This window comes from Equus przewalskii, unplaced genomic scaffold (assembly GCF_037783145.1).
Source record: "Equus przewalskii isolate Varuska unplaced genomic scaffold, EquPr2 ChrUn-1, whole genome shotgun sequence".
Taxonomy (NCBI): domain Eukaryota; kingdom Metazoa; phylum Chordata; class Mammalia; order Perissodactyla; family Equidae; genus Equus; species Equus przewalskii.
This window is the reverse complement of record NW_027228758.1, coordinates 814,608-842,484: the sequence shown is the minus strand read 5'-3', so window position 1 is coordinate 842,484 and position 27,877 is coordinate 814,608. Positions and strand designations below refer to the sequence as shown.

General features: G+C 50.2%; 1 protein-coding gene across 5 annotated transcripts; it reads left to right on the top strand.

The window, feature by feature from the left end:
• Positions 1 to 677: 677 nt before the first annotated feature.
• Positions 678 to 27,877, top strand: GOLT1A (golgi transport 1A). Of its 5 annotated transcripts, none has more exons than XM_070608722.1 (5): positions 692 to 827; positions 10,831 to 10,922; positions 11,903 to 12,081; positions 25,470 to 25,610; positions 27,491 to 27,875. In XM_070608722.1, the coding sequence occupies exons 1-4, from the start codon at positions 803 to 805 to the stop codon at positions 25,600 to 25,602; spliced, it is 429 nt and encodes a 142-aa protein (XP_070464823.1). In that variant the 5' UTR covers positions 692 to 802; the 3' UTR covers positions 25,603 to 25,610; positions 27,491 to 27,875. The 5 variants fall into 5 exon arrangements, with proteins under 5 accessions (XP_070464820.1, XP_070464823.1, XP_008528258.2 ...); XM_008530036.2 differs by lacking the exons at positions 25,470 to 25,610; positions 27,491 to 27,875 and adding exons at positions 19,933 to 19,996; positions 20,639 to 20,978; XM_070608719.1 differs by lacking the exons at positions 10,831 to 10,922; positions 11,903 to 12,081 and having other exon boundaries at positions 678 to 827; positions 27,491 to 27,877.

Genomic DNA, 27,877 nt, shown 5'->3' with positions numbered 1-27,877 from the left:
ACTGCATTTCTGGGAAGAGGGGACATTACAAAAGGGACACTGGCTCTAATGGGGCTGAGAACCGCAGGTCCACAGCGGGGGAACGGGTGTGAGGAGCTCTCCACGCCTCGTTGTTCAGGCCCCCAGAGGGAGAAAGGATGCCCCATGCCTCCGTGGCTACTGCGTGCACCAGGGCCAGGCTTCCTGAGTCGTGCAGCCCTCCCCGAAGCCTGAGTCCACCTTTATCTCAACCTTTCTTTTCGCAGCGAAGCTGACGTCGCTTGTGTCCAGTCCCCTGGGGCTCCCGCTGGATTTCAGGCATCTGGCTCGCCCAGGGACCTGTTAGCAACAGGTTTTCTCAGTTGCTTGTCACCCCCTAGCGTCCAGCAGGGATACGAGCACAAAGCAAGCCAACTTCACTTACAGGGTGAATTTAGTACTTTTCCAGAGAAACAGAGGCCAACTCTTCCCGCACCCCCTACCAAACCGCGTCAGGAGCCCACATTCCCTGCCTGCCTGTTGCTCCACGCACAGCCCGGTTTGCAGAGAGGACGGAAACAGCTGAACTCAGCCTCAGGGCAGGGAGGGTGGGCATGGGAGGGTCGGGTGGGTGGAGTGGGAGGGGCAGTGTCCTCTGGGAAGGACCGGGCCAGGGGCGCCTGCGACTTTAAGCAGCCGTTCATGTTGGGGGTTAATGATTCACCAGAGGCTCATTTCACAACTTACCAAGGGTCAGCTTCCCTTGACACGTGTGAGCTCGGTCCTCTCTGCTCCTCACCTTGTGCCAGCTCCCACCCAGAAGGCCCCCCAGGCAGCCTACGGCATGATCTCCATCACTGAATGGCAGAGTGAGTGCGCAGCTGGTGCTGTCGAGGGGGCGGGGCTGGAATGGGGTATCCAGGGTGGGGCGGGGCTGAGATGCCCGCCTCAGCCAAGATCTCTCTCTGGGGAACCGACGAGGTGACCTCTGGAGCCAATATGTGGGAGCTGCTGTGTTGGCATCCTTGAGGCAGCGGGGCCAGGGCGGGGGGTGGCTCACCTGCCTTCCGGTGGGTGGGGAGTTGCTCAGGGCCCCCCGGGGGGCCAGAGGCCAGTGCCTGGGGGAGCTGGCAAGTTCACCACTCAGGCTGGTCCCTTTCCCATTCAGGGTCTTGGACCTGGGATGCTGCAAAGGTAGACTCAGAAGGCCTCTGCCCACTCCGACATCCTTCCTCCCCACAGTCTCAGGTGTCAGGTGGCCCTGGCTCCCTTCTTATCAGAAAGTAAGCTCCACTCCCCTCCCTGAACCACCATATCCCCACTCCTGAACTTCCTGCCCCTGCCTTTGGGGGAACGACAGAGAGCTCGTCCACGGGTCTGGGAGGGTGGGGACCGTGGCTCTGTGAGCTTCACTTGTGTGAGTTCCTTAAAGACCCCAGCCCCAGTGTCTCGGCTGTAAACTGGAGAGAATATTCATCCATTGACGGAGCAAATTCGTCTCCTCTCTGTGCCAAGCACTGTGTTGGGCAGAGTAGACTGCAGTATTCCCTGCTTACGTTCCAGGTCACCGACAGGCAAAGAGCCAGAATGTGGAAGGTCAGATGGCGATGGGTCCTCTGGACAAAAACACAAGATAAGGTGGCTAGGGAGTGCTCACAGAGTGGGGAGGAAGCCTGCACTGGGAAGGGGCCTTGAAACAGAGACCTCCAGGAAGGGAGCAAGAAAGCCGTGCAGCTGTCTGGAGGGGAAAATGCTCGAGGAGGCGAGGACAGCCGGGGAAAAGGCCCAGAGACATTAGAACACAAGGCGTGTCTGAAGAACTAAGAGGCTGGTGTGGCTGGAGCCAAGTGAGTAGGAAGGAGTAGTAGGAGTTTACTCAGAGAGCCAAGGGGGAGGTAGACTCTTTGAGGACGCTGGTACTATCTCCATAAGCTGGGAAACCAAGGAAGGGTTTTTGGGAGAGGCGGAACAAGATCTGTGTACGTTTTCAAGAGGTTTACTCCGGATGCCGACTTGTGAATGGATTGTGGAGGGATGAGGGAAGCAAGGGGAAACAAGTTCTGTGGTGAGGTGGTGCAGGAGGGCTGTCTGAGGTGGGACGGGGCAGCAGAGCTGTCTGAGGTGAGACGGCGCAGGAGGGGTCTGAGGTGAGACAGTGCAGGAGACAGTCTGAGGTGAGACGGTGCGGGAGAGCTGTCTGAGGTGAGACGGGGCAGGAGACAATCTGAGGTGAGACGGGGCAGGAGACAGTCTGAGGTGAGACGGGGCAGGAGACAGTCTGAGGTGAGACGGGGCAGGAGGGGTCTGAGGTGAGACAGTGCAGGAGACAGTCTGAGGTGAGACGGTGCGGGAGAGCTGTCTGAGGTGAGACGGGGCAGGAGACAATCTGAGGTGAGACGGGGCAGGAGACAGTCTGAGGTGAGACGGGGCAGGAGACAGTCTGAGGTGAGACGGGGCAGGAGACAGTCTGAGGTGAGACGGGGCAGGAGACAGTCTGAGGTGAGACGGGGCAGGAGACAGTCTGAGGTGAGACGGGGCAGGAGACAGTCTGAGGTGAGACGGTGTGGGAGAGCTGTCTGAGGTGAGACAGTGCAGGAGACAGTCTGAGGTGAGACGGGGCAGGAGACAGTCTGAGGTGAGACGGTGTAGGAGACAGTCTGAGGTGAGACGGGGCAGGAGACAGTCTGAGGTGAGACGGGGCAGGAGACAGTCTGAGGTGAGACGGCGTGGGAGAGCTGTCTGAGGTGAGACAGTGTAGGAGACAGTCTGAGGTGAGACGGGGCAGGAGACAGTCTGAGGTGAGACGGTGTAGGAGACAGTCTGAGGTGAGACGGGGCAGGAGACAGTCTGAGGTGAGACGGGGCAGGAGACAGTCTGAGGTGAGACGGGGCAGGAGACAGTCTGAGGTGAGACGGGGCAGGAGACAGTCTGAGGTGAGACGGGGCAGGAGACAGTCTGAGGTGAGACGGCGTGGGAGAGCTGTCTGAGGTGAGACAGTGCAGGAGACAGTCTGAGGTGAGACGGGGCAGGAGACAGTCTGAGGTGAGACGGGGCAGGAGACAGTCTGAGGTGAGACGGGGCAGGAGACAGTCTGAGGTGAGACGGGGCAGGAGACAGTCTGAGGTGAGACGGGGCAGGAGACAGTCTGAGGTGAGACGGCGTGGGAGAGCTGTCTGAGGTGAGACAGTGCAGGAGACAGTCTGAGGTGAGACGGGGCAGGAGACAGTCTGAGGTGAGACGGTGTAGGAGACAGTCTGAGGTGAGACGGGGCAGGAGACAGTCTGAGGTGAGACGGGGCAGGAGACAGTCTGAGGTGAGACGGGGCAGGAGAGCAGGGCGGTAGTGCTGTCCTGGTGGGAAGAGGTCAATGCTGGTTCTTCCTGAGGAAATTGCTGGAAGGAATGCTGGTGCACTGCATTGGGGTGTGGTGGCCGGAAGTCAGGAATGCCTGCAGTACTTCTCCTGAGCAATTACAAGTCTGAGTGGGGGGAAGCAGGGGTTGGCTGCTAGACATGTTGAGTTTGATGTGCCAGTAGACATCCAGGAGAGATCTTAAGTGAAGTCAGGTCTATGAGTCTGGGACACACAGAGAAATCTGAGACTTACCAGCATCTTGATGGTATTTAGAACCATGAGAGCTGGTGACATGCCTGGGGCACAGTTCTCAGCCTCCCCACTACTGACATTTTGGAGCAGGGTACTTCTTTGTTGTGGAGGCTGTCCTGTGCTTTATAGGCTTTTAGCAGCATCCCTGGCCTCTACTCACTGGATGCCAGTAGCATACTACCACTCCTAGTTATGACAACCGGAAATGTCTCCAGACATTACCAAACGTCCCATGGAGAACAAAATCGCCCCCTCCTCTCCCTCCCCCACCCCAAGTTGAGAACCACTGATCTAAGAAATAAAAATAGAGAGAGAAGAGGGCTGAGCCTGAGCCCAATAGCAAGCCAACATTTTATTAAATGAAAATGTGATAAGTCCTATGAGAGAGAGAAATGAGGGAACCAGATTAGGTCAGGGAAGGGAGAGTGGATCAGTGTTCCCTGAGGAACTGACATTTACACTGAGATTTGAAGGATGATTATGCAGTAAAGCAGATAACAAGTGGGAGGAAACCACATATTCAAAGGCCCTGAGGCAGAAAGGTTCATCAGGGAAACAATAATGTGGTTGGAGTACGGCAGGCAAGGGGGATAGTGGCAGGAGATGAAGTTGGACCAGCAGGCCTGGGCCCCAACCTGCAAGGCCTGTAAGCCAAGGTGTGGATGGGAGGACGCTGTTTCATTCTAAGCCCAGTGGGAAGCCATGAAGGATTCTATGCAGTGCGCGAACATTATTGGATTGAATGTTTTCCAAGATCCCTGACTGCTGTGTGGAGAAGGGATAAGAGGGTGGCAGGATTAAGCGGGAGACTACCTGGGGTTAGCTGAGGGAGTCAGGAAAGAGGGGATGGAGGCTTGGCATTAAGCGGTAAGAGGGAAGCAAAATGGACTCCCTTCAAGATGCATGTGGGGAGAAGCAGCAATAAGACTTAGCTGCAGATTGAACGGGGAGAGGGCAGGGCCAGTGAGGAGGCTCAGCGCCGGCTCTCGGGCTGGGTGGCAGAGGCATTTTTATTCGTTTGGGGGAAACCAAGGGAGGTGTGAGTTTAAGGAAGGAAGACCAGGAGCCCGGTTTGGACCTGTTGAGTTCACAATACCGCGGAGAGAGAAAACCAAGCAGATACGCTAAGCAGCCAGCTAGATGTGAGTTTGGAAGCTCAAAGAGAGGCATGGCAGAAAGACAATCATGGATGTTGTCAGCACACCAGTGATACACAAAGACGTGGGCTACGTGTGGAGGTAGAACGAGAAGAGAAGCGAGCTGGAGCCGAAGCCCTGAGCAATTCAAATCGCAAGAGGAAAAAAGAGAAGTAGGAGCTGGCAAAAGAGACGGGGAAGGGTGGTGAGAGCAGCAGGGGGAAATCAACCGCACGGAATCGTGCAAGCCCAGAGAGGACACTTCAGGAAGGGAGTGGCCAGCTGCTGACGGACGAGGACTGGTGCCTGTCCATTGGATTTGGGAACGTGGACATCACAGGTGGCCAAAGCAGGAGCAGTTTTGTGGAGGGGTGTGGGAGGCGGAAGTGGACTGGGCAGGGTTGGTTAAAGGCAGTTTTTCTAGAGCCAGACTTCAACCCCTGGTTCTGCCAGCTGTTGGCTGTGTACCCCCAGCGGAGTTTCAGTTCTGCTTGTGAAATGGAGCTAACGGAATACATATCTCATAGGCAGCTATGAAAAGTAGATGAGTTAGTGCTTGAAGTGCTGGACTGTGCCTGGCACCGTGTGTTCATCAGTGCTGGCGGTTATTACTAGTCATCACTATTGTTAGCTTTGAAAACCGAAGGAAAGCTCTTTCTCTTTCCATTCCCTCCTTCTTCTTCCTGAACTTTAGTCCTAAAACCATCAGGTGGAGAGGGGGGAGCCCAGAGCTGGTGTCAGAGCCCCAGCTGGTGGAAAGGTATTCACTCTGGGCTGGCCTGGTGCCAGGGCAGGTGAAGCATCCTGGGCGTCAGGGCTGGGGTGGAGAGTGCCTTCACAGTATGGAAACCGTGGGTCACGTAATAGAGGCAGTGAGAAGAAAACAGCACCACGATTGTTGATATGTCTGCATGTCCTGCATCTAGTCACGAGGAGACATGGGACAAACCAAAGAGGGGACAACTGCAAAGTAACCGGCCCGAACCTTCAAAAGTGTCCAGGTCAAGGAGAAACGGAGGAGCTGTTCCAGACATGAGGCTAGAGATGTGGCAACCAAATGCCACATGGGATTGGGAACTGGACCATTTTGCTGTAAATGATATTCCTGGGACCCCCCTGAACCCCGCCCGGGGGCTGAGGGTTAGACGCAGGAATGGATCAACACTAATCTCCAGACTTAAAGGGCTGTGTCCTGGCTGTGCAGCAGAGCACAGGAAACCACGCCGCAGTATTCAGGGTGACGAGTGCCCGGTGGCAACTCAAACGGTTCAGGAGAAATTCTTTGTATTGGACTTGCCACTTTTCTGTGCAAAATTAAAGAGAGTGAGAGAGAAGTGAGTGGTGTTCGGAGGCTCCCTGCACAGCCCTGGCCGAGGGCCCCGCCCGCTCCAGGTGACACTGCTTCCCCCTCTGATGGCGCCAGGCCTGGCCCCTGCCTTCAGTCCCTGCAGTGGGCTGCGGGCCACGGCGCCTCTGGGCAGCCACTCCGGAGCTGCTGGGCACTGAGGTCGCGAGGTTTGGGCCGCCGGCCACCCCTGGCGGGCTTGGCACTGCTGTCCTGCCCTTCCTCTCGGCCATGCCCGCTGCCCAAAGGGAACTTCAGGGGCAGCCCTGCTGGTCACTTGACTGAATCGCCGAGGAGGGTCTGAGGCTTGTGAGTGAGAAACACAGTTTCTGACCCTTTTCTGTGAGGTTTTGTGTCCACGGTGCAGTTTCTCCGCTGAATGCTGGAAGCACAGTGTGTGACCCGTCCCAGGAAAATTCTAGAACTGCACCAGCCCTTCGAGAAGAGCGTGGAACAAGTGGAAAAGTAGTAAACACACCAACCAGCAAATCATTGTTGCAGAAGAAAGTATAATATAGAACAGAAGACCTAAGTGTGCATTTGAGAAACTTATGCTGTTTCTACAAAATGAGTAGAGGCTGTTCCTAAGTGTTTGCAGGGTGGACATATGGATATTTAACAAGATCAACCCAATAAAATGCTCACGTTGTGTTTCCACATAAAAACATCTGCTGAGGGAGACAGGGCATATCATCAGAACTGAGATCAATGACCTATTTTTATGGCAGGTGTAAGCTAATAACAGATATTTTTATTTTTTTAATTCAATTTATTTAAACTAAGAAAAAAGTTAACCCATTGTTTCATTTTCTTTCAGTTGTAAATATAAGTTAGCCAAGAAGTCGTCTCAATAATTTTGTTTTTATTTTGTTTTGTTTTTACAGTTCTGCCTCTTAACAACCAAACTTTTTACAACTATCTATAAAAGCATGGCAATAATACCAATTTCATAGAGATTGTGAGGATCAACTCTAAAGTGTTAACAAGTCCAGTAAGATTTTTCTCTTTAAAAATTGCCTATATGTTTTCTTTAAGAACATTAAGCCAACTTCAATTTTTAATAAAATTTTACATGTTGTAGTTTAAAAAGATACTCCCGCCATGTTCCTATCTTCCATAAAATTTACAATAAAAAGAAAATAAGGCATTCCAGCTATATTAAGTAAACAAAGCAAGTTGCAAAACTGTATGTACAATATAAAGTTGAAGTCATACAACCCCATAGTAATTTTCTAAAAGGAAGCAACAAAATTCCATTTATAACAGCATCGAGGGCCGACCCTGTGGCCTAGTGGCGTGCTCTGCTTCGGTGGCCCTGGTTCCATTCCCGGGCGCAGACCTACACCACTCATCAATGGCCATGCTGTGGCAGTGACCCACATACAAAGTAGAGGAAGACTGGCACAGATGTTAGCTCAGGGTGAATCTTCCTCAGCAAAAAAAAATAAATAAATAAAAATAATTTTTGAAATATATAACAGCATCAAAACAAATAAAATACTTAGGAATAAACTTAACTAAGGAGGCAAAATATTTGTACACTGAAAACCACAAAATATTGCTGAAAGAAATTTTAAAAGACACAAATAAATAGAAAGATCCTGTGTTTATGGATTGGAAGACTTAAGATTGTTACGATGTCACTACTATCCAAAGAAATCTACAGATTCAACGCAATCTCTATCAAAATCCCAATGGCATTTCTTTGCATAAATATAAAAACCCATCCTACAATTCATATAGAATCTCAAGAGATCTCAAATAGCTAAAGCAATCTTGAAAAAGAACAACAAAGTTGGAGATTTCATACTTCCTGACTTCAAAATTTATTACAAATCTCCAGTAATCAAAACAGTGTGGGACTGGTATAAAGACAGACACAGAGACCAATGGACTAGAGCAGAGAGCCCAGAGACACACCTGGCCTTGATGGCCACAGGATTTTCAACAAGGGAGCCAAGACCATTCAATGGTGAAAGGACGGTCTTTTCAACAGATGACATTGGAAAAACTGGACATCCACAGGCAAAAGAATGAAACTGGACCCTTACCTTATGTCACAAGGTTTATATATATACACCTAATTATCTGAAAGTTCATTTTAGATCAAAGTAAGAGGTAAAACTATAACTCTTAGAAGAAAACGTAGGAGAAAAGCTTCCTGACACTCAATTTGACGATGCTTTTCCAGATACAAGACCAAAAGCATAGGCAACGAAGGAAAAAATAGGTAAACTGAACTATCAAAATTAAAAACTTTTATGCACCAAAGGACACATCAACAGAGCAAAAAGGCAACCTATGGAATGGGAGAAAATATTTGCAAGTCATACATCTGATAAGGAGTTAATATCCAGAATATGTAAAGAACTCCTCCAATTCAACAACAAAAGACCCAAACAACCTGTTTAAAAAATAGGCAAGGGACTTGAATAGACCCTTCTTCAGAGAAGATTTATAAATAACCAACAAGCACATGAAAAGATGCTCAACATCCCTAATCCTTAGGGAAATGCAAATCAAAACCACAATGAGGTACCACCTCATACCTATTAGGATGGATGCTATCAAAAACAAAACAAAACAAAAAACAGAAAATAACAAGGGTGGGTGAGGATGTGGAGAAACTGGAACCCTTGTGCACATGTAAAATGGTGCAGCTACAATGGAAAACTGTATGGTGGTTCCTCAAAAAGGCAAAAATAGAACTACCATCTGATCCAGCACTTCCACTTCTGGGTATTTGTCCAAAAGAAGTGAAGGCAGGGTCTTGAAGAGCTATTTGCACGCCCGTGTTCACAGCAGCATCATTCACACTATTCACGAGGCAGAAGCAACCCACATGGCCATGGATGATGAATAGATAAACAAAATGTGGTCTCTACACACACTGGAATATTACTGAGCCCTGATAAAGGAAGGAGATCCTGTCACACACTACAACGTGGATGAACCTTGAGGACATGGTGCTAAGTGAAATAAACCAATCACAAAAAGACAGATAACTGTATGATCTCACTTATATGAGGTGCCTAGAGCAGTCAGAACCACAGAAACAGAAAGAAGAATGGTGGGTGCCAGGCACTGGGCGAGGAGAGAAGGAGAGATAGTGTTTAATGGGGACAGAGTTTCAGTTTTGTAAGAGGAAAAGAGCTCTGGAGATGAATGATGATGACAGTTGTATGACAGTGTGCCTGTACTTAATGCCACTGAACTGCACACTTAAAAATGGTTAAGATGGGGGCCAGCCCCTGACTGAGTGGTTAAATCCGCATGCTCCGCTTCTGTGGCCCAGGGTTTCACTGGTTTTGGACATGGCACCACTCATCAAGCCATGCTGAGGCGGTGTCCCACATGCCACAACTAGAAGGACCCACAACTAAAAACACACAACTGAGTACCAGGGGGCTTTGGAGAGAAAAAGGAAAAATAAAATCTTTAAAATTAAAAATTCAATCAATTCCATTTAAAAATGAAGCAACACAATGAACTGTCATTTGTTGACTATCAGAGTGGCAAAAATAAGCAAAATTAACAATTCTGCCTGATGGAGAGGGTTTAAGAAAAAAGGGACTTCAGGGCCAGTCCCCATGGCCTAGTGGTTAAGTTTGGTGCACTCCAATTCGGTGGCCCGAGTTTGGTTCCCAGGCACAGACCCACATCTCTTGTCTGTCAGTGGCCGTGCTGTGGCAGCACCTCACATAGAAAGAGGAAGATTGGCAATGGATGTTAGCTCAGGCAAATCTTCCTCAGCAAAAAAGAAAAGAAAAGGAAAGAAACTTCATATCCTGTTATTGTTACAACTTTTCTTCACTGGATCTGAAAAGCATGTCAAATTGTCAAAAATGTAGCCCTTGACCAAACCAGAGAGGCTTAATATCTTGCACTTCTCTTCTGTGCTCACTGGCTCTGAGCAAACTCCTGCAGCTTCCCAGAAGGCCCTGAGGCACAAAGCCAGAAGGCAGGGGCAGACTGGGAGGGGCTCTGGCAGTGTGGGTCCACCTTGCGCAGGCCTGCCCAGCACTGAGGCTGAAGTCAGGAGGCTCGGGGGCATACGGCAGTGCAGCCAAGGTGGCTGCTGCAGGAGCAGGGAGGAGAATGGAGCAGGTGCAGGCTAGGGTGTGGACTCCCAGGTGGAAAGATGAGCACATTCCTGGTTGACAACTTCTATTTTTCCAATCAAGTGTGAGAGGTCATCACCCGGAAGCTGGGGACGGGCAGTGTAGAGGAGCGATGAGATGGTGTGAAGCATTGTTCAGGAGGACAAGCCTCTTGGGAAGTAGAGCAGGACAGCCGGGTGGTTCGGAGACTGTTTGGGGCTGGCCGCCATGACTTCTCAGTGGTCTTCTCCTGCCCGGGTGTGGGTTGGGCATCAGCAGGTCCCAAGGGCAAGAGGACAGAAGAGAGTAGGCAGGCGGTTGTGTTATGCCAGGAACCAACCCTGAGAATGATCTGGATGGTGTAGCATTTGAAGACAGGAGGAAGCCGAAAATGGGAAGCAGTGAGGGTGGCACCAGCTGCCTCATGGGGTTGCTGTGAGGACAGAGCCATACGCAGAGAACAGATCACCAGTTCCCAGGTGCTAAACAGAGGTTCCTGCCCATCCTTCCTTTCCCTTCTCGTCCCCTCATCCCTGAGACCACGGAAGTGAGATTCCCGGATGGAAATAGAGCCACCCCAGCCCCCAGCCCCCAGCGGGCTCCTGTCCAGCAGCAATGGGGGAAAGTTCCAGCACCCCAACCTGCCCCCAAAGCCCTCCCCCGACGACTTCCTTGCCCATTGCAGAGATTGGTGTGGGCACCACTGGCTTCGGCGTCTTCTTCGTCCTCTTTGGAATACTCCTGTACTTTGATGCAGTGCTCCTGGCCTTCGGAAACGTGAGTGCCAGCCCTGTGTACCTCCCCCGCCAACCTACCTGAGGTCTCTCTTGCTGGGAGGGTCAGCCCCAGTTCATTCAGACTGTGCCCATCCAGGGGTCAGGCACCATCAAGTGTGGGCAGGCGAGCATGGCTGGGATGGACAGCAAGGCCTGCTGGGCACAGAGAACCTGAGGACCCGGATTCTCATGCCAAGCTCTGGGTGAGGCCCTGGGGACGCCGAGATGAATCCGACTCTGTTCCTGCCATGGGAATCCCGCCGCCTAGGGACAGGGATGCCACACGGACATACACGACTGGGGAGGAAGCTGGGGCAGGGTAAAGTCACAATAAGATGAACACATTTGGTGTGAAACAAGGTGCGTGGAGAAAAGAGCACACCCAGTGAGAGAAGGATGAAAATGCATTTGGAAAGGAGACGGGCATGGAGGCAGACAGAGCACTTCCAGCGGGGTGGAACACGTGGGAAGAAAGCCAGACCCAAACATCTGATGGGGTCCAGGCACTGTGAAGGGGTCGTTAGGAGTGGCAGGGCCGCAGAGCGGGGGGCCTGGGATGTGACTTCACAGGCAGCGGAGTGCTGACGGCTCCGTGGGATGTTGGGTAAGGCCGCTTAACACGTTTAGGCACCATTTGTCAGACAGAGAGATGCTCATTGTCTGTCCCATCTTCCTTGGAGGTGTGGTGAGAAATGGAGTCCTACACGAAGAAGTGCTTGGGGTCCAAGAAACTGGGTCAGACTGAGTGAGAAGCTAGAGACATTCAAATTTCTCCTTGTCCATCCCCCTGCCTCTGGGCAGTCCCATTCCTAACAAGCCTGAACTACTCAAGGCTCTGGGATTTTGCCACGTTGCTGGCTTGCCCTCTCTGATGTCGTCCTTCCTTAGCAAGCCCTGCCCCACGCCTGACGGCGGAGCACCTGGCCCCTGACCCCGAGGGGCTGGTGTGTTGGCGCTCATGCTCCTCTCCCTGCCCCGCAGCTCCTGTTCCTGGTGGGCCTGTCCCTCATCATTGGCCTGAGGAAGATGCTCGCCTTCTTCTTCCAGAGGCACAAGCTCAAGGGGACCAGCTTCTTCCTGGGAGGTGTGGTCATTGTGCTCCTGCGCTGGCCCCTTCTGGGCATGTGCCTGGAAACCTACGGATTCTTTAACCTCTTCAAGTGAGTGCCAGTTCCCTCCCCGGGACAGGTCCACAGGGCCTCTGAGTAGCTAAGATCACTTCACCCGGTCTGGGCAACACCACCAGCAGGGTGTGCAGAGGCTGAATTTCATCCACAAGAGATGGGAGCTGATGAAGGACTGAGAATGGGAGGGGTGTCAGGCAGACACTTGGGAAGGCCCTCCTCCAGTAGGTGGAAGGGTAAATTGGAGGGATAAGCCCACCAATCAGCAAACACTGAGCACCTGCTGTGTGCCCAGCACTGTGCCTGTCACCAGGGAGGAGGCCAGAGCTGCCCTCCAGTCCAGCGATCTAGACAAGGAGCAGGGGCAGTGAGCCAGCATTTGCCAGGCCCCTAACATGCACCAAGTACGCTCATATCATCATCTCATCTGTCATCTCCACAACCCACTGCATGATTGTCCTCCGCTTCACAGATAGGAAACCAACGCTCAGAGAGTGCCCCCTGCCCGAGGCCTCACAAGTCATGTGCAAAGGATCTAGACTTGATCCAGGTGTCTCTAGCTCCTGGTCCCACACCCTTCAGCCTGGCCTGTGTCAGCCTGGGCCTAGTGAAAGGCAGAGTGGAACTTAGGAGGGATGTGTGGCCACATTCAGGGCCAGGGAGGTGTCCTAGAGGAAGCAGGACCTTGAGAGGTGGGGAGGGTCTCAGAGAAGACTGGAGGGTTCTCAAGGAGAAGAATGGCCTTCATGGAATATGGGGGAGGGAGGGGAGACCTGAGTGCCTTGGAGCCCTGTGGAGAGAAGGGGGGTGGGGTGAGGATGATGGAGGATGGAGAATCATGGCTATGGCCTCACGGGAAGGAGCTGGGAGCAGGAGCCACTGGGTTCTCACAAAGCCTCCACTTGCTCAGTGCAGCCCTGAAAACACCTTGATTCGCCTGAATGACCTAGACCTTACAGACATCAGGGAGTGCAGCTTCCAGAAACTGAATTTTCTCACCATGCTCTGCCATCCGTTTATTCAACATTCAAATATGGCTTTACTCAAACAGTCATTTATTCAGTCAAATATATAAAAAGCATCTACTGTGTGCCAAATGCAGGGCTGATATGGGGATATGGCATGAAACAAGGAGAAACTTCCTGAGGAAATTGCAATTGAATAGGAGACAAGCAAATTCTGACAATGGCTACCATTTATGGAGGGCTTCAAAGTGTAAGTGGGGCTACTGCAGGTTTAGTAGTTCAAACCAGAAGTAGACCTTGACAAAGATGCCTTGCAGCAGCATTGTAAGGGACAAAATATAATAATAATAATAGAGTGACGTCAGCGTCATGGCGGCGTGAGCTTTCCCGGCACTCTCCCCTCCACCATACAATGAAAAGGACATTTGTACTCCAACAGGGGACATCCACACAACACAAAAGACGTCTGAGAGACCACCCACACAGCCATACAATGGGGGGCAGAGACACTGGAGACCCCTTGGAGGAGGTGGAATGGGGTAAGAGAGAACTTCACATTCTCCTCAAAAGACAGCAATCCAGGACCATGCACAGCCTCCAGGAGGGAAGGAACGAAGCAGGGGACGTTCATCCACAGGAACATCAAAGATCCCTGAGGGCCCTCGCAGCCTAGGGGAAAGCCCCTACCGAGGTGAAAGCGCCCCCCTCCCCCAGAGCTGGCTCCAGTGCCCAGGATCTTGGCTGAAGGCGGAGAGCTCAGAATACGTGACTTTTGACCCCCACCCAGTGGCGATAGGTGGCAACTGTGACCAAATAGCACACAACATGCAAAAACAGAGCCACACCCTCTAGCAGTATTAAACGTTATAGTAAATCTCCAGACCAGAGAGAAAATGACAAGAACCCAGAAATCAGTCCTGAGGACACAGAAATATGTAATCTAAATGACAGTGAATTCAAAACAGCTATCATCAAAAAACTCAACGAGGTAAAAGAGAATGTAGAGAAACAATTCAATGAGTTCAGGGGCTGCTTCACAAAAGAGATTGAAACTATAAAGGAGAACCAATCAGAAATATTAGAGATGAAAAACACAATTGATGAGATAAAACAAAATATGGATTCTCTGACTGCTCAAGCAGATATCATAGAGAAGTGAATCAGCATAATTGAGGATAGACATGTTGAAATGCTCTAGACGGAGGAGGAGAGAGAACTAAGACTAAAAAGAAATGAAGAAAGTCTCCAAGAAACCTCCAGCTCAATGAGGAAATGCAACATAAGAATTATAGGCATTCAAGAGGGAGAAGAGAAGGAGAATGGAGCAGAAATCTTGTTCAAAGAAATAACAGCAGAGAACTTCCCAAACCTGGGGAAGAAGATGGAAATCCACGTGGAAGAAGCTGCCAGATCTCCTAAACATGTCAATATAAAAAGATCTACTGCAAGGCTTATAGTAGGGAAACTGTCAAGAGTGAATGACGAAAAAAAAAATACTAAGGGCAGCAAGGCAGAAGACAATAACCTACAAAGGAACCCCCATCAAGCTCTCAGCAGATTTCTTTTCAGAAACCTTACAGATTAGGAGAGACTGGAATGACTAGAATATTCAAATCTTTGAAGGACAAAAACTTTCAGCCAAGAATACTCTATCCAGCGAAAATATCCTTCAGATATGGTGGAGAAATAAAAACTTTCCCAGATAAACAAAAACTAAGGGAGTTTGTAGCCACAAGAGCCCCCCTACAAGAAATCCTCAAGAAGGCCCTCATACCTGAAAAACAAAAAGGGAGAAAGGGGTTACAAAGCACAGAGTAAGGAGATAAATAGGTAGACAAAATCAGAAAATTGTAGCTATACATCGGAACAGGTTAGCAAATACTCAAGTATAACATTAAAGATAAAGGGAAGGAAAACACCAAAAACAAAGATAATCTTGTCGTTTTAACCACAAACTCGCAACACAAGATGGAATAAGATATGAGAAAAACAACTTAGGAGGGAAAGAGGAGAGGGACTGAATCGGTTAGTCTAAGAAAATCAGAGGCCATCAGAAAATGGACTATCTTATCTACAAGATTTTGAATACAAAACTCATGGTAACCACTAAACAAAAAATCAGAACAGAGACACCAATAATAAATAAGAAGAAAACAAAGAAACACAACATAAAAAAACTACATAACTCAGCTGGTAGACTGAAACACACAGGAGAAGAAACAAAGGAAATGCAGGAGAAATGGAAAACAAGTGACAAAATGGCAGCATTAAGCCCTCATATATCAATAATCACCCTAAATGTAAATGGATTGAATTCTCCAATAAAAAGACACAGAGAGGTGAGATGGATTAAAGAACAAGACCAAACAATATGCTGCCTCCTGGAAACACATCTCAGTTCCAATAACAAACACAGAGTCAGAGTGAAGGGATGGAAGATGATACTCCAAGCTAATGGCAAACAAAAGAAAGTAGTGTTGCCATATTTATATCAGACAAAGTAGACTTCAAGATAAGGCAGGTAAAGAGAGACAAAGAGGAGTAGTGTAAAATAATCAAAGAGACACTCCATCAAGAAGACATAACACTTATAAATATCTATGCACCCAACACAGGAGCACCAAAGTACATAAAGAAACCAATAACAAACCTAAAAGAAGATATTAATAACAGCACAATAATAGTAGGGGACCTCAACACTCCACTCACATCAATGGATGGATCATCCAGACAGAAAGTCAACAAGGAAACAGTGGAATTAACTGAAAATCTAGGCCAGTTGGACTTAATAGACATGTATAGAACACTCCATCCAAAAACAGCAGAATACACATTCTTCTCAAGTGCACATGGAACATTCTCAAGGATAGACCATATGTTGGGAAACAAGGCAAGTCTCAATAAATTTAAGAAGATTGAAATAATAACAAGCATCTTTTCTGATCACAATGCTATAAAGCTAGAAATTAATTACAATAAAGAAGCTGAGAAAGGGACAAAGATGTGGAGACTAAACAACATACTATTGAACAACCAAAGGATCATTGAAGAAATTAAAGGAGAAATCAAAAAATATCTGGAGACAAATGAAAATGAAAACATACAATACCAACTCATATGGGGTGCAGAAAAAGTGGTACTAAGAGGGAAATTCATCACAATACAGGCACGCCTTAACAAAGAAGAAAAATCCCAAATAAGCAATCTCAAGCTATACCTAACTGAATTATAAAAAGAAGAACAAACAAAGCCCAAAATCAGCAGAAGGAGAGAAATAATAAAAATCAGAGCAGAAACAAACGCAACTGAAACCAAAAAGGCAGTAGGATGAACAAAACAAAGAGCTGGTTCTTTGAGAAGATAAATAAAATTGACAAACCTCTAGCCAGACTTACAAAGAAAAAAGAGAAATCTCAAACAAAATTAGAAATGAAAGAGGAGAAATAACAATGGACACCACAAAAATACAAAGGATAATAAGAGAATACTATGAAAAGCTATATGCCAACAAAATGGACAATCTAGAAGAAAAGGATAAATTCTTAGACTCTTACAACCTCCCAAAGCTGAGTCAAGAAGAAATAGATAATCTGAACAGACCAATCACAAGTAAAGAGATTGAAACAGCAATCAAAATCATCCCCAAAAATACAAGCCCAGCACCAGACAGCTTTCCTGGGGAATTCTACCAAACTTTCAGAGAGGATTTAATACATATCCTTCTCAAGCTATGCCAAAAAATCAGGGAAGATGGAACACTTCCTAACATATTCTATGAGGCCAACATCACTCTGATACCAAAACCAGACAAGGACAACATAACAAAGGAAAACTACAGGCCAATATTGCTGATAAACATAGGTGCAAAAATCCTCAACAAAATATTGGCAACCTGAATACGGCAATACATCAAAAAGATCATACACCATGATCAAGTGGGATTTATACCAGGGATGCAGGGATGGTTCAACATCTGCAAATCAATCAATGTGATACACCACATCAACAAAATGAGGAATAAAAACCACATGATCATCTCAATAGATGCAGAGAAAGCGTTTGACAAGATCCAACAGCCATTTATGATAAAAGCTCTTAACAAAAAGGGATAGACAGAAATTACCTCAACATAATAAAGGCTGTATATGACAGACCCACAGCCAACATCATACTCAATGGGCAAAAACTGAGTGCCATCCCCCTGAGAACAGGAACAAGACAAGGGTGCCCACCCTCACCACTCTTATTCAACATAGTACTGGAGATTTTGGCCAGAGCAATTAGGCAAGAGAAAGGAATAAAAGAAATCCAAATAGGGAGTGAAGAAGTGAAACTCTCACTGTTTGCAGACAACATGACCTTATATACAGAAAACCCTAAAGAATCCATCGGAAAACTCTTAGAGATAATTAACAACTACAGTAAAGTTGCAGGGTACAAAGTCAACTTACAAAAATCAGTTGCTTTTCTATACTCTAATAATGAACTTACAGAAAGAGAACTCAAGGATACAATTCCATTTACAATCACAACAAAAAGAATAAAATATCTAGGAATAAATTTAACCAAGGAGGTGAAGGACTTACACGATGAAAACTATAAGACATTATGGAAAGAAATAGATGATGACATAAAGAGATGGAAAGAGATTCCATGCACATTGATTAGAAGAATAAACATAGTTAAAATGTTCACATTACCCAAAGCAATCTACAGATTCAATTCAATCCCTATCAGAATCCCAATGACATTCTTCATGGAAATAGAGCAAAGAATCCTGAAATTCATATGGGGCAACCAAAGATGCCGAATTGCTAAGGCAATCCTGAGAAAAAAGAACAAAGCTGGAGGCATCACAATCCCTGGCTTCAAAATGTACTACAAATCCATAGCAATCAAAACTACATGGTACTGGTACAAAAACAGGCACACAGATCGATGGAACAGAACTGAAAGCCCAGAAATAAAACCTCTCATCTATGGACAGCTAATTTTCGACAAAGGAGCCAAGAACATACAATGGAGAAAAGATAGTCTCTTCATTAAGTGGTATTGGGAAAACTGGACAGCCACATGCCAAAGAATGAAAGTAGACCATTATCTCACACCATACACAAAAATAAACTCAGAATGGATCAAAGACTTGAAGATAAGTCCTGAAACCGTAAAACTCCTGGAAGATAATATAGGTAGTACACTCTTTGGCGTCGAACTTAAAAGGATCTTTTTGAACACCTTGTCTTCTCAGACAAGGGAAACAAAAGAAAAAATAAACAAGTGGGAGTTCATCAGGCTAAAGAGCTTCTGCAAGGCAAAAGAAACTAGGATCAAAACAAAAAGACAGCCCACCAATTGGGAGAAAATACTTGCAAATCATATATCCGACAAGGGGTTAATATCTATAATATATAAGGAACTCACACAACTGAATGTCAAAAAAACAGCAACTAGATCGAAAAGTGGGCAGAGGATACGAACAGACATTTTTCCAAAGAAGATATACAGATGGCCAATAAACACATGAAAAGATGTTCAACATCACTAATCACCAGGGCAATGCAAATCAAAACTACACTAAGATACCACCTTACGCCTGTTAAAATGGCTATAATCACTAAAACTAAAAATAACAAATGTTGGAGAGGGTGTGGAGAAAAGGGAACCCTCATACACTGTTGGTGGGAATGCAAACTGGTGCAGCCACTACGGAAAACAGTATGGAGACTCTTCAAAGAACTAAAAATAGAACTACCATATGACCCAGCCATCCCACTCCTGGGTATCTACCCAGACAACTTGAAATCAACAATCCACAGTAGCATATGCACCCCTATGTTCACTGCAGCACTATTTTACAACAGCCAAGACATGGAAACTATCCAAGTGCCCATCCACTGATGATTAGATAAAGAAGATGTGGTATATATATACAACGGAATACTACTCGGCCAGTAAAAAAGACAAAATCATCCCATTTGCAACAACATGGATGGAGCCAGAGGGAATTGTGCTAAGCGAAATAAGCCAGACTGAGAAAGACAAACACCAGATGATTTCAATAATGTTGAATGTAAACAAATACATGGACAAAGAAAACAGCTCAGTAGTTACCAGGGGAAGGGGGTTGGGGGGTGGGCACAGGGGGTGAAAGGGGGCACTTATGTGGTGACAGACAAGAAATAATGTACAACTGAAATTTCACAATGATGTAAACTATTATGAACTCAATAAAAAAATGCTAATAATCAGAGCTATCAGGACCTCAGAGAAGCAGGTGAACCTCGGGGAGTTGAGACCCAAGAAAAGCAGATAGTACAGCCAGAATTCAAATTCCTAACCCCTTACCTCTCTACTACACACAGGGATCCCTTCCCATACCAACCAGGGCCTCTACGCCCTTTGAAGCATCACACATCTGCCCCCAGCCGGGCTTGCCAGGGTGGGTTCGATAAGAGTAGGGGTGCCAGGGTGTGAGGGGGAATGAACACGTGCCCGGAGCCCAGGAAACCTGCAGCAGGTGGTGTACACCCAACTAGGGAGAAGACAGGGACAATCATAAAAATAAACTATCCTGAGCGTTTCTGGTGTAAGGTCCTCTGACGTAGACACTATTATTATCAACCCCGTTTTGTGTCTGGAAACTGAGACTCAGAGAAGAGAAGGACTTTGACCAAGTTTCTACAGCGCCGGTAAACGGCAGAGCCAAGATCTGAACACAAGGAGTCTGACCGCAGGGTCTTCACTCTTAGTCTTTCCACCTGACTGCCTAAGAAATAGGTGCAGAACCAAGCCCCCCGCCAGTACCCAGGGCCCACTCTCCTGGGAGCCAAAGCTGGAGACTTTGGGTGGACCTCTGCCTCACTACCTTCTATGCTCCCCTCCGGGGCCATCACTGACCACTCCTCCACCCCTCTGCTCCTAGGAGCTTTTTCCCTGTCGCCTTTGGCTTCCTGGGCAATGCCTCCAACATCCCCTTCCTGAGTGCGGTAAGTGGCAGGGTGGGGGTGCCTCGGGGTGGGGGAGCACAGGGAGTTGGTCAAACTGCTGCCTCCAGTGCAGAGGACCTGCCCCATCTCCCCTCAGACCTCCTTCCCCAGGATGGCCAGCCCCAGCTCCTCTTCCCTCCCTGTGCCTTTTCCATTCGACAGGAGCAGATGAGGTGAGGGCACTTGTGAGCACCTGTGCGTAAGGAGTCTGGGTAGACAGGAAGGTGGCTATTAATAGCTTCTTATTAGAGCCAAAGAAATGAAGACTCAGGGAGTTTAGGTGACTCAGCCAGAAGGTGCCAGAGATCTCCGGGGACCTGGCGGAGTCGGGCCCCAGGCATAGAGAGGATGTGTGACAGCCAATGACAGCAGGAAAAGCAGGTGGCAGATTTTGTCCTCTCCTTGGGGCAGGCATGGGGCAGTGGTCCCCAGGCCCTCCCTTTGAAGCACCTGACAGGATATGAGCTCTCTGAGAAGCTGGGGGAGGCCCTACGGCCAGTGCCTTGACACGCCCCGTGGCCCCTCTCCGTGTCTGCATTTGGCACTGCTCCGGCTCTCAAGGCCAGCTCTGCTCCATAGTAACCTAGATATTGAGTCTGCTCCCCACTCTTTGTCTGGAGTAATGATTTTTGGCTCCCACAGCTGTTCCAGAGGCTTCAAGGCGCAAGCTCAATGGTCTGAACAGTGGAGATGAGCTCCTTGAACTTGGATCTTTGATTAAGGGGCTGGAAAGGAAATGGGGGCCACTCCCTCAGGCCCCGACCCTGCACTGACTCATCTCCCATCATACTCGGACCTCTCCAAGTCCAGAAGGAAGGATGGAGACAAGTGACTGACTTCAAATCCCCAAGTCAACTCAAGAGGCTGTCAAGACGACTGGGAGCAAAGATCCAGGGCCCCGTAGAGAGGGGCCTGGGGCTGGTATCACACCCTGCGCTGTATTTATGGGAGGAAAGGGAAGGATTAAACCCCTGAGCTGTGAGTGTGTGTGAGACTCAAAGTCGGTGTCTCTAGCCCCCTAGGTCCACTCCCTGACTCAGGGCAGGCAACGCACACATCATTGCACATGGCGAGGGGTAGGCCTGCTCCCATAGGCTTTTATTTCTGTCCTGGTGTAATAGTCCTACTGGGTGAGACAACATGTTTGCAAGTCCCTGTTAGCAGTAGGCACTAGACAGTGATGGGTATTAATCCTGCATACTGGCAGGAAGTGCTTCTCAACCATTAATTAAGGGGATGTCTGCACAGTGCACCCACCAGGTAGAGCCTGTGCTGGGAGAGCTTCCTGTTGGAGAGAGATGTAGCCCCACCTTCCGAGAGCCCCAGTCTGATAGAGGGAACAGTCTCCATCCTGGGGAGCCCTCATCAAAGGTAAGGAGCGCTCTTGCAGGCCCAAGAAAGAGCAAGGCATACGTTTAGTAACTCTGTGAAAGCCTGTACGTCTGTACTGGCAACGGAGTGTGTGCTGAGTGTGCAAAGGGAAGGGGACCCACCCCTGCCTCCAAAGCGAGGGACCAGGACAAAGCAGTGTGATCACCCACCAAGAGATGCAGACGTGGGTCCCAGGAGCAGCTTCTTCCGATGTGCTACACCTGGAAGTCACTTCTCTGCGTCCCCTTAGCACTTCCCACGTATGTCCACCTCCTGCCATTTTATTCTGCTCTCTTAGCCGGCTGCTTACATACCTGCCTCACCGTCTAACCACATCATATTCATCTCAAAGCCCTGTGCTGAGCAACGGCTCAGCAATTGTTTAGGGAATGACAGGAAGAAGGAAGGAAGGAAGGAAGGAGAAAAGAGAGAATTTCGCCCGAGTGGCAGATAGTCCAGGAGCTACCTTCTGGTCTGAGACCCAAGCAGAGCTGGCCAGAGCTGGGAGCCTGTGGGAGCAAGGACCCCCAGTCAGACTGCACCCCCTCCTCTCCTTGCCTCCTCCTTTACCAGGCTCACCTCACACTGGGTATGCTCGTGGCTCTTGTCCAGAGGGGGAACAAGACATCTCACAAATAGTCCATTTCCACGTTGTTTGGGGCAGAATGGGTCTCCAGCTGAGCCGGTCTGGAAGAAGGGGCTGAGGAGGATGGAGGGAACTCATGACAATCAGACAGCCAGCCTTGGAGAGCTTCTGGGGGAGGAAGAGGCTGATTTCAGTCCTGAGAGCCAGGAGGCAGGAGGCAGGAGACAGCAGCACGGGCCGTGCTCTCTGAGGGGTCTAAGGAGGAGGGAGAGAGGCAGAGGTGGGCCTGTGCCTGGAGACGTCACTCAGGGCTTTATAAAGGGACACAATCGGGGGCTGGCAGAGCAAGCCCAGGAGCACAGCTCCCCTCCCTCCGGGCGTCCACTCACCTCAATAGTCACAGCCTCAGAGACCCTACGGCACTCCCACCGCCCCAGGACAGCGCCAAGGTAGGTGCACAGCAGCATGCACACCTGGGAGGCGGCATCCACACCTGGGAGGGGTCTGCCCAGCCTGGGGAAGCTCTGGAGGTGGGAGCAGGAATTCAGTTCCTGGACTGACAGATGTGTCCCGGGCAGGCTGGGGTGGGCAGGGGGTGATCCTTCCTGAGGACCAGGTTGGCCAGATTATTCTGGGATGTCCAGATGAATACACTGACTTTTGCATTTTATTTGTGAAGGCAAGACCCTCCCAAGGACTCCCCTTTCTGTGGCAGGAATACATGCAATGAATGAACTCTCTGTGGCTGGGATTAGAGGGAGCTGGGGGACCCCTCAGGGCTCATGGGCTTATCACGGCTCCTCTGAGCAGTTCCTCCAACTTATGGATGGCAAATCCAAACCTCCTACAGAGTCCCTTCCCACCCTTCGAGCCCCCTGCACTGAGAACTGGGGTCCCCCCAGGAGGGAGGCCACCCCAGCTCAAAAGCTTTCTGATCATGCCTGGAATTTCTGTTACTAAGTAGAAAAGCCCCACAGGCAGGGAAACCACATTGCGGCCCCTTGGAAGCTGACAGTTCTTTTCCAAACAATTCAACTCTACCACATGTGTTCAGAGTTGGGGGAATCTGTGTGGGTGCGTGTGTATGTGCATGTGTGTGTGTGTGTGTGTATGCGCACGTGCACCGGTCAGGCAGTGGGGGATGACCAGAGCTTTCTCGTGGCACCCATAGTAAGCGCTCTCTATCACAGGTGAGAGGAGCACTGCCTGCTACCCACACAGCTTGCCTTCTCCCCGCTTCCTCACGTGCCATCCTGCTTCTGCAGGGCAGCCAGAATGCTCCATCTGAAGTGCAAATCTATGCACATTCCTCTCTGGCTCAGCCCTCTGGGATGATGCCCCTTCGTGGCCCCCGCCCTAGCCACCTCACTCTCTCTCTCCAACAGAGCCCACCCTCCTGGCGGGCTGGAGGACCCACAGTTCCCTCCACACCCAGCCTGGCCAGCGCTCCAACTTCCCCTGCTCGGACTGCCTTCTATAAACCTTTATTCATCGGCTGACTTGAGCTGAGAAACTCAGCTCAGGTGCCAGTCCTGCAGTAAGCCTGCCTGGACCCTCCAAGCGGGGCTCCCGCAGCCCCCACAGCTCCTGTGTACCCACAGGCCCATCCTCCCAGTGCACTGTTATTCTGAAATGCTCAGCTTCTCGTGCTAGACTTGCGATCTGGGGGAGGGGCTGCAGAAGCAGCCGTGGGTCTTGGCACCCCTGTGCACGCCTGGTGCCTGGGCCGCACTCTGATCAGGAAGGATTCCTCAACCAACCTGGACCCCGTTCCCCCCGGGGGCTGGAACCACAAAAGGACTGGTTTACACTGTTCTCTCTAGTGGACTGATCCTGCCTCTACCCCAACGCCCCGTCCCAGGCCTTAAGGCAGACGCAGAGAGCCAAGGTCTGGGTTTCTGGTGTCACAGAATCGAAATCTACCAGGAGGGGCCGGCCCTGTGACCCAGTGATTAAGTTTGTGCGCTCCACTTCCACAGCCAAGGGTGTCACCAGTTCCGCTTCAGATCCTGGGTGTGGACCCCGCACCACTCATCAGGCATGCTGAGGCGGCGTCCCGCACAGCAGAGCTGAAGGACCTACAGCTAGAACATACAACTATGTACTGGGGGGCTTTGGGGAGAAGAAAAACCAGGAAGATTGGCAACAGATGTTAGCTCAGGCCCAATCTTCAAAAAAAAACAAACACACAAAGTCCATGAGGATAAGTGACCATCTGAGGGGACAGTTAGTGGCCAGTCTGATCCGATGCTCATATTATGTAGACGGAGCAATAAGGCTTGCTCATGTCCCACTGGGAGGCAGGGCAGAACTGGGGCCAGATTTGGATATTCCTGATCCTGTTTCAGGATTCCTACCATCTACCCATGCCTGGGTCCTGGAGGGAGTGTGGAGGGGAAGGGAGAGTGGGGCGAGGACAGAGGGATGGATGGGGCTGAGCAACCATTAGGAGCTGCCTCTGGCAGAAGGCTCCAGCCCTTAGATCTGGCGCTGACACCCTTTCGCTGAGCCTACAGCGCAACCTCCTCCCTATCAGTTTGTCATTAATCACGCCTGTTGGACACTCTCAAAGTGTCTGACGACTTTTTCAAAGAGGAATTAGACATGGGAGCTGGAAGCACTGTGTGCTGGGGGTAGAGGACACGAGAGGGGAAAGGGAGACGGGGTGAAGGGAGATGAGGGCACACAGCTCCCACCTCAACGGCCTAAATCCTGAGGTCAATTCCATTCACATCCTCCCGGCCCGCGGAGAATAGAATATAGAGACAATCGACCTGAGAAATCAGGGAAAGGTTTTTCTCTTCCCTGAATTATAGGCAATAAGACAATTTAATGACGGTCTTCAAGGCTGGGAAAGGCCATGAGAAAGAGAGAGCGCGGGATGATTGCCTCTCTCTTCCCTTTTTCTTGAAAAGGAGAATTAAGTGACTATTACAGCAGGAGGGAACTGGGCCAGGTCGAGAAGGCACATTCTAATGAGGAAAGCAGACCAGGACTGATGCAAAGCCTGCTGGAGGGGAGAAGAGCCAGCTCCCAGGCTCCAGAGCCAACGTTTGGATCCCAAGGTCCTTCACTCGGCAGAATGCCTTGCCCCACTTCCCTTCACCCCTCCCTGCTCACTCCGACACATTGCATCTCACCCCTCCTTTCTCCAGCATTCCTCTCAAGCAAACCTGAGATTCAGAATCTGGGCCATTCTCCAGCCTGAGCAAGCTTGCCCCTTCCATCAGTATGGATCCTTCTTCCTTCCTAACTTTACTGGTCTCACTTCCTCCAGGAAGCCCTCCCTAACAATCCTCCTTTAGCATGAGTTCAGCTTTGACGACGATACTCTGCATGTGGTCTCAGCGTCATTTCTACGATGCATCTGTTCAGACTCATCCCTCCACTGGAGGCCTCCAAGGACAGGGGCTGTCTCTTCCCTTCCAGGGTTTTCCTCTTCATACCAGGCTCTGCCCCGGCACCCAGCCCAGACCCTGCACCTGACCTGGTCCTTCCTCCCTCTCTCTGTCTCAGCCTCAGGGCACTTCCAGGACCTGCATCATCTCACCAAGATGAACTCGCTGGTTTCGTGGCAGCTCTTGCTCTTCCTCTGTGCCACCTCCTTCAGGGAGACATTAGAAGAGGCGGCGCCCGTGGAGCAGCCTAGATCCACAGGTGCGCACTGTTTGGGAAGAAGGGTGGGAGGAGCTGCAAAGTGAGAGTTACCATATTTTTCAGATTATAGCTAGTCTATCAAAGTGAGTTTAACAGTGCATCTACTGGGAAACTGAGATGGGCCCAGGCAACTCATTCAGGGGAATCCCTTGCAAGTGAGGGCTGTCTTGCCACTGTTATGGGGGTCAGGAGGCTCCCCTGGGTCTAGGTGCTTGTTAACCACCGGGCTCCTGCACGCTTTCTCTGCTCCACGCCGACCACCTCTCTGTACAGACCTATTGAGAAGGAATTCACAAGGTAGGTTTCTTTTATCAGTGACCTCAGACACTTTGTGGGGAATTTGAAAAAAAAAAAGAACCTAAACAGAAGGACAGATCCAAATACCTGTCAACCGTGTGAGTTCACTGTGGAACTGAAGAACAGGAGAAACTGAGGCCCCAAGAGGGAACCAAGCCTCCCCAGAGTCGCCAGCCAACCGCTGGGACGCCCAGTGGCACACAGCTCCCCACGAGTGCCTCGGAGGGCCGAGCTAGAGTGCAGTGGGGCTACCACTGCCTGGGGGCAGCTCTCTCGGCAGACTAGAAGCGCGCTGAGCCTGTCCGGACCTCAGCGTCTCCAGTGAGACGTGCAGCAGACTCTACACATTTGATTTCACTGTCTGCATAAGATATCCCGGATCAAAAGAACACGGGTCTGGTACCCTTTGCCCGCAGTGTCTTCTCTCCTGGGCTCAGGTGTCTTTTCTGGCTGAGGGAGGCCCCCAGAGAATAACCTCACCACTGCCCCAGGACGACGAGCTCTTGGCTCTTTTTGACAAAAGGCTTTCAGGAGCCTGAGCAGTGATCCTGCTGCTGGGACGTGGCTGTAACTAGGAAGGAAGCCACGGTCCCTCCGCATCTCAGTCAGGCCCTAGGCAAGGCAGGAGGCCGCCTAGGAAGATCTTCATTAGATCTGGAGACGCCCACACTCCTCCAAAGTGAGCCAGGACATGGAGGAGTGGGGCTCAAAGCCAACTGCCCTGCCAACACACACCCACTCACACACCAGGCCTCATTGCCACTAATCTCCTACCAACATTGGCTGGGGTTATTTTCTACTAAGAGCTACTTGCACTATTTTACTGGCAAAAATCATAGCGAACTCAATGAGCCCTGCGTGTGAAGTGCCTTCCCAATGAGCCCAGTCTGCCTTCAGTCCGAAGGGGAGAGACTGATTATGCCCGGAGCGGAGGAGGGCAGCTGGCTGAGGCGACCCAGATAATTTCCCACTCTTACATTCAGTCCTCAGATTCTTATTATGGGGTCACAATTATTGGGGGGCTGCGTGGGCACGATGGTCTCAGCTCCCATTTCTTGATTTCTGTAACCACAAGCTTCTCATTAGCTTTCATATATTTAACGAGCATTTGCTGAGGCCCCACCATGAGCAAGGCACTGTTTCCGGCACTCCCAGAGACAGACAGGAATGGACACACCCGCCACCCTGGGGCTCACAGTCCAGTGGGCCAGCCTGATGCTGAGAGGGACAGAGGCCAGCAATGAACCAAGAGGAGGAGCAAGGCCAAGTGTCCAGCAAATACTGTCGTTTTATTTCCAAGCTGTGCCCTGCTTGCTTCCTAAAAGGAAGTAATGTCATATAAACGCTATTTAAGATTAATTCTGGAAAACATCTGAAGTCAAAGCTCTGTTGAAGAAGGGAGGAGCAAAGGGCCTCACCATCCAAGCTAAGATGCTGGTGCTGATGGTGCCTGGCATTGAGCTCGGGGCTTGCTCGAGGTCAGGGCACAAAAAGGAAGCCAGGAGGGCATGTCCGTGGGTGTTCTGAAGCCGCCTCTTGTGGGCCCGGCTTCATCGCAGCCTCTCTCTGTGGCTCTGTCCTAGGCCGGTGGCTCGGACCCCTGGCGCTCCTGGCCCCCTGGGCGCAGAGCCCGCGCTGCGCGGAGGGGATGCCCGACCCCGTCGGGCGGCGCCCTCGGGCGGCCTCGCTGTGCCCGTCTCCGGGGAGCTCGACGGGACCCCAGCGGCCGGGCCCGTGCGCCCCCCGCAGCCTCCGGATCCCCGCGCCCCGGGGCGCCGCGCTCGTGCGGCGGGCGAAGTTGCTGCCCGCCTACCGCTGGAACTCCTTCGGGCTGCGCTACGGCCGGCGGCGGGCGGCCCCAACGGCACCGACGAGGGTCCGTGCGCGCGGGGCCGGGGCTGGGGGCAGGACAGAGGGAGGGGGACTGGAGTTTCTGTCCTGAAGCGATAAAGGAAATGCTGCCGACTCAC

Excerpts from the sequence above, each read along its gene's own strand:
- GOLT1A (XM_070608719.1), top strand. The coding sequence starts at position 803 with ATGATCTCCATCACTGAATGGCAGA. Across the intron at positions 828-25,469 it reads CTCCATCACTGAATGGCAGA|CCTCAGGGCACTTCCAGGAC; the intron begins GTGAGTGCGCAG and ends TCTCTGTCTCAG. Across the intron at positions 25,611-27,490 it reads GGAGCAGCCTAGATCCACAG|GCCGGTGGCTCGGACCCCTG; the intron begins GTGCGCACTGTT and ends GCTCTGTCCTAG.